The sequence below is a fragment of the Myotis lucifugus genome, unplaced genomic scaffold (assembly GCF_000147115.1).
Source record: "Myotis lucifugus unplaced genomic scaffold, Myoluc2.0 scaffold_231, whole genome shotgun sequence".
Lineage (NCBI taxonomy): Eukaryota > Metazoa > Chordata > Mammalia > Chiroptera > Vespertilionidae > Myotis > Myotis lucifugus.
This window is the reverse complement of record NW_005871279.1, coordinates 940,557-945,883: the sequence shown is the minus strand read 5'-3', so window position 1 is coordinate 945,883 and position 5,327 is coordinate 940,557. Positions and strand designations below refer to the sequence as shown.

The 5,327-nt window shown below is 38.0% G+C and overlaps 1 protein-coding gene across 1 annotated transcript in view; it reads right to left on the bottom strand.

The window, feature by feature from the left end:
- The window catches only part of SENP7 (SUMO1/sentrin specific peptidase 7), a 159,745-nt gene that overhangs the window by 129,255 nt on the left and 25,163 nt on the right, over nt 1–5,327 (bottom strand). Inside the window, exon 4 of the mRNA XM_023762090.1 lies at nt 4,045–4,142. Within this exon, the coding sequence (XP_023617858.1) occupies nt 4,045–4,142 (98 nt within the window). The remainder of the gene's footprint in view (nt 1–4,044; nt 4,143–5,327) is intronic.

The window sequence follows — 5,327 nt, the reverse complement described above, 5'->3', positions numbered from 1 at the left end:
GATGAGTAATTACTAGGGTACAAAAAATAGTGACTGGATAACAATGTTATAGTACCAGAGAACTAAGTCCATGAGTACAAATTCTGTAAGCTCATTGGTAGTGAAAATGAGATCAACAGAGGACGAAAAATTCTTGGAGAATAAGTGAGTCAAACTGATTCTTGACTATAAAAAGTTAAGAATCAACCCAGTTGAGTGTGGCTCAGTAGTAGAGCCTCGACATAGGAACCAAGAAGTCACCGGTTCGATTCCCGGTCAGGGCACAGCAGGCTCGACCCCCAGTAGGGGGCGTGCAGGAGGCAGCTGATCAATTATTCTCTCTCATCATTGATGTTTCTCTCTCTCCCTCTCCCTTTCTTTCTGAAATCAATAAAAATATATTTGTAAAAAAAGTTAAGAATCAAAAGATCCGTCCCAGCCAGTATTGAGCCTTGACCTATGAACCAGGAGTTCCTAGTTCGATTCCCAGTCATGGCACATGCCTGGGTTGTGGGCTCAATCCCCAGTAGGTGGTGTGGAGGAGGCAGCAGATTAATGATTCTTTCTCATTATTGATGCTTCCTTCTATCTCTCCCTCTCCTTCCTTTCTGAAATCAATAAAAATATATTTTTTAAAAAAATATTTTAACCCAGAATCTTTAATAAAGGTAGAGAAAAACAAGTTTAAAGTACAGAGAGGTACCCCCTCCTAAGTTTATGCCACTAGGATTTTGTCAAGTCCTCTCTACCATACATTAGAGATTATTTTTCTAAAATTCCACTTTTAAACATGTAAGCACATTTCCCCACAAATACAATGCAGAATCATCATATAAGCATTTTAACTTTGTGAAATTGAACTAATATAATATAGCTACAAGTTCTGAAATAATACAAAGCCCTCCAGATTTAAGAAATTTGTCAAAAATCACATTGTATTATTCCAAAACTGGCTAAGTAAATTATAAAACTGCTTACAATACTGCCTAGTGTTTGAATCACTTTGAGCAATGAAAAGAACCATTCACCTTCCTGTGTCAGGATCACGTCAAAAATGCTATTCTTTGCCCTAACCGGTTTGGCTCAGTGGATAGAGCATCAGCCTATGGACTGAAGGGTCCCAGGTTCGATTCCGGTCAAGGGCATGTACCTTGGTTGCAGGCACATCCCCAGTAGGGAGTGTGCAGGAGGCAGCTGATCGATGTTTCTCTCTCATGGATGTTTCTAACTCTCTATCCCTCTCCCTTCCTCTCTGTAAAAAATCAATAAAAAAATTTTTTTAAATGCTGTTCTTCGGACAAAGAGGTTCACCCTCACACGCGCCAGGATCGGCTCCCATCAACAATCCAAAAAATGTACAAGTGCTGCGGAGGATGTAGGAGAAAAAGAGAACCCTGTCACAAGCCTGGTGAGACCGAACTCTTGTGCCCCTTTTGGGAAAACCAGTAGCCATTTTCCCCCAAAAATTAATTATGGAATTTCCATTGGCCCCGGGGATTCCCCTTCTGGAAATTTCCCTTAAGAAACCGGAAACCCCAATCAGAAAGAAGGTATGCCCTCCTATTTTAATACCAGCACACTTTACAATAGCTAAGATCGGGAAATAGCCCAAGTGCCCTCCGGTAGAGGAGTGGATAAAAAAAGCGGGGGGGGGGGGGGGGCAGGAAGCTGTGGTATATTTATACCATGGAATACTATGCAGCAGGAAAAAGAAGGATCTCTTACTGTTTGAGACAGCATGGAGGGACCTGGAGAGTACTATGCTAAGCGAAATAAGCCAGAGAAAGACAAATATCACATGATCTCACTCATATGGGGAATCCAATTAACAAAATAAACTGATGAACAGAGTGGATCCAGAGACATGGAAGCATGGAACAGAGTGCAGAATCTCAGAGGGAAGGTGGGGGAGGGTGGGTGGATGGGAGGTAATCAACCAAAGACCTTGTATGCATATATGCATAACCCATGGACACAGACAATAGGGTGCTGAAGGCCTAGGGTGGGGTGCGGGGGCAGGCTGGAGGGGGTCAATGGGGGGAAAGGGGACATTTGTAATACTTTCAACAATAAAGATTTTTTAAAATAAAATAAATTTAATTTTATAAATAAATTTTAATTTAATAGAAGTAGATATTAAATATCCACTGCTATTAAATTTAAAAAATATTTATCTTCTAACAATGTCATTAATGGACATAGTACTAACGCAGATAACATGCCTGAAAATCGGTAACTTTGGAACATAAACCACATGTGGTAAATTCTATAAGAAAAGCCAAACAATTGCCACTTTATGCTGGGATGATAATTTAGGAAAGAACTGAAAATATTAGAGACACTGTCAGAAAATTAAAAGGCAATATTAAAGAAATAATAGATTGACATCCTCAAAGAACCTGTCCCCACCACTTAAAAAGCATTCTTATAGAAAAATGAGACTTGAATTATATAAATTTTGAAGTATGCAAAGTTTTTAGGATATCTCTCCCATAAAATAAAACAACCCGGTTCATGCAAACCCTCAGAAAATGTTGGCTAATTTCATTTAAAAATGATTCCTTTACTTCTAGTATTCCATCTCTCAAATTAAATATGACTTTTTACATGATCATAATCTTTGGAGAAACTAAGTCTATAAATTGAGTTAATAGTTATTCTGAGGCTCAAAGCATAATCATTGCATATTTGTCATGATAATTTATCCCTTGTATGGTAGAGGGTTAGAAGGTATATAAACTTCTATGGAATCACCAATATATTTTTATATTTCCTACAGACAGGGGGAGAATAAGACCAAGTACTTTGACATAAATTCAAGAATTCCAGTTAGTCTTCTAATTTGTGTGGTCTCCCAGTAATTGTAAATTCTACCTTGCTGCCCTGGCTGGTTTGGCTCAGTGGATAGAGACTCGGCCTGCGGACTGAAGGGTCCAGGTTCAATTCAGTCAAGGGCACATGCCCAGGTTGCGGGCTCGATCCTCAGTAGGGAGCGTGCAAGAGGCAGCTGATTAATGATTCTCTCTCATCATTGATGTTTCTATCTATCTCTCCCTCTCCTTTCCTCTCTGAAATCAATAAAAATATTTTTTTAAAATTTTACCCTATTATCATTTTTTATTCATTTGCTATTCTAAAAAAGAAAACTCAATACCCTTTTGTCAAATAACAACTTTCTAATCATTTACTGATGTCCAACCCTTATATGTTCTAAGTTCCTTCTGATAATAATCACAATTGGATCCCCCATATATATAATTCCAGTATATTCACATTTCATTAATACTATGACCATTGGACCCCAGTTGATAAATGGAGCATCTTTTTCACTGGAGATGACAAATGATAAATAAGGCATTATAATAAGTCTATATGTAATGCTTGCATTATCAGCTAAAGCAGTGGTTCTCAACCTTCTGGCCCTTCATTATTTTTTTAAAAATATATTTCTTTATTGATTTCAGAGAGGGAGGAGAGATAGAAACATCAATGATGAGAGAGAATCATTGATTGGCTGCCTCCTGCACACCCCCCACTGGGGATCAAGCCTGCAACCCAGGCATGTGCCCTTGGCGGAATCGAACCTGGGACCCTTCAATCCGCAGGCTGACGCTCTATCCACTGAGCCAAGCCGGGCAGGGCACCTTCTGGCCCTTTAAATACAGTTCCTCATGTTGTGACCCAACCATAAAATTATTTTCGTTGCTACTTCATAACTGGAATGTTGCTACTGTTATGAATCGTAATGTAAATATCTGATATGCAGGATGGTCTTAGGCGACCCCTGTGAAAGAGTCGTTCGACCGCCAAAGGGGTCGCGACCCACAGGTTGAGAACCGCTGAGCTAAAGCTTACCAAGATGTTCCAAATGCACAAATACAAGGAGTTAAGGTAACTTAAAATTACAGAAAGATAGAGCTTGTATGGAAGCTTAGAGGCCATTGAAACTAATTCTTATATTTTAAAGGTTGTTTTAATTGAGATCCAAAGAGAACAAATCCATCATGCAGTAACACTATTATACATAGTATAAGCCCATCCTAGTCACATACACATGTATCTTACCTTTCTGATGATGTCTTAGAAGTGACAGGAGGCCCACGGACACCTTTTTTACTTTTACGGTCTCTAGAAAGGACCTCGTTTCTGAGGCTTCTTTCCCACTAGGGAAAAAAAATGGAATTTTAATAATAAACTTAGCAATATGATAATAAAAAGTCACTTAAATGTTTGTTTTATTTAGAAATTCAAAATAAACAGTCAAATTCATAGCTGTTCACAAAGGGAAGAAAATGCAATCTACAAAACACTTGGCTCTTTTGCTAGTATAGAAATATAAATCCACCAAAAAGTAGTAGAAATAAATTTTAACAAGTTCAAGGTAACTTTAGTTAGAAAATCAACATTTTGAGATTCTAGAGCTTATATAACTATGAAAATTTTTGCCTGTGTCTAAAGGAAATAATAAAAATTATTACATGGAAAGTTAAATAGTGCCTATGATACTGAATTACCTGAGCTTATAACATTTGGAAGGGATTAAAATTGGTTTCCTATGAATTGCTGCATGGAAATTTTTAGGGACGAATCGACATCTTACTGACAGAGTAGATTTTTTAAAAAAATTTTTAAAGAGAATTATTTTATATATATACATTTTTTAATTGATTTCAGAGAGGAAGGGAGAGAGAGATAGAAACATCAATCATGAGAATCTACAGAGGCAGAGCTGCCTCAGATTGTCAAACTGCAGCGGGAAGGCCGGGGAGCGTTTGGGGGGCAGGAGGGAGGGGGGTAAGAGATCAACCGAAGGACTTGTATGCATGCATATAAGCATAACCAATGGACATAAGACACTGGGGGGTAAGGGAGGCCAGGGGATTGTCAAGGGTGGGGGAAAAAAAGGACACATACGTAATACCCTTTGTAATACTTTAAGCAATAAAAAAAAAAAAAATTAAAAAAAATGATGAGAATCATTGATCATTTGCCTCCTGCATGCCCCACACTGGGGATTGAGACTGCAACCCTGGCATGGAATCGAACTGTAACCTCCTGGTTCATAGGCCAAGGCTCAACTACTGAGCCACTCTGCCTGGGCCAGAGTTTAGATTTGATCTGACCAGAAACAAAAGTTGAAATTGATTTATTTAATATACAAACTGTGAATTTAGACAAATAAATTATTTATCTTATTTCTATGCATTAGTCTCCTGTTTGAAAACAAATGTAATAGTAGCTTATCTCACAAGGATGCATAATGATTATATACATAGTAAATTAAAACACTCTCTTCCTTGAAGAGAAATTTGTACAGCCATATTCATAACAGCATTGTCACAACAGCT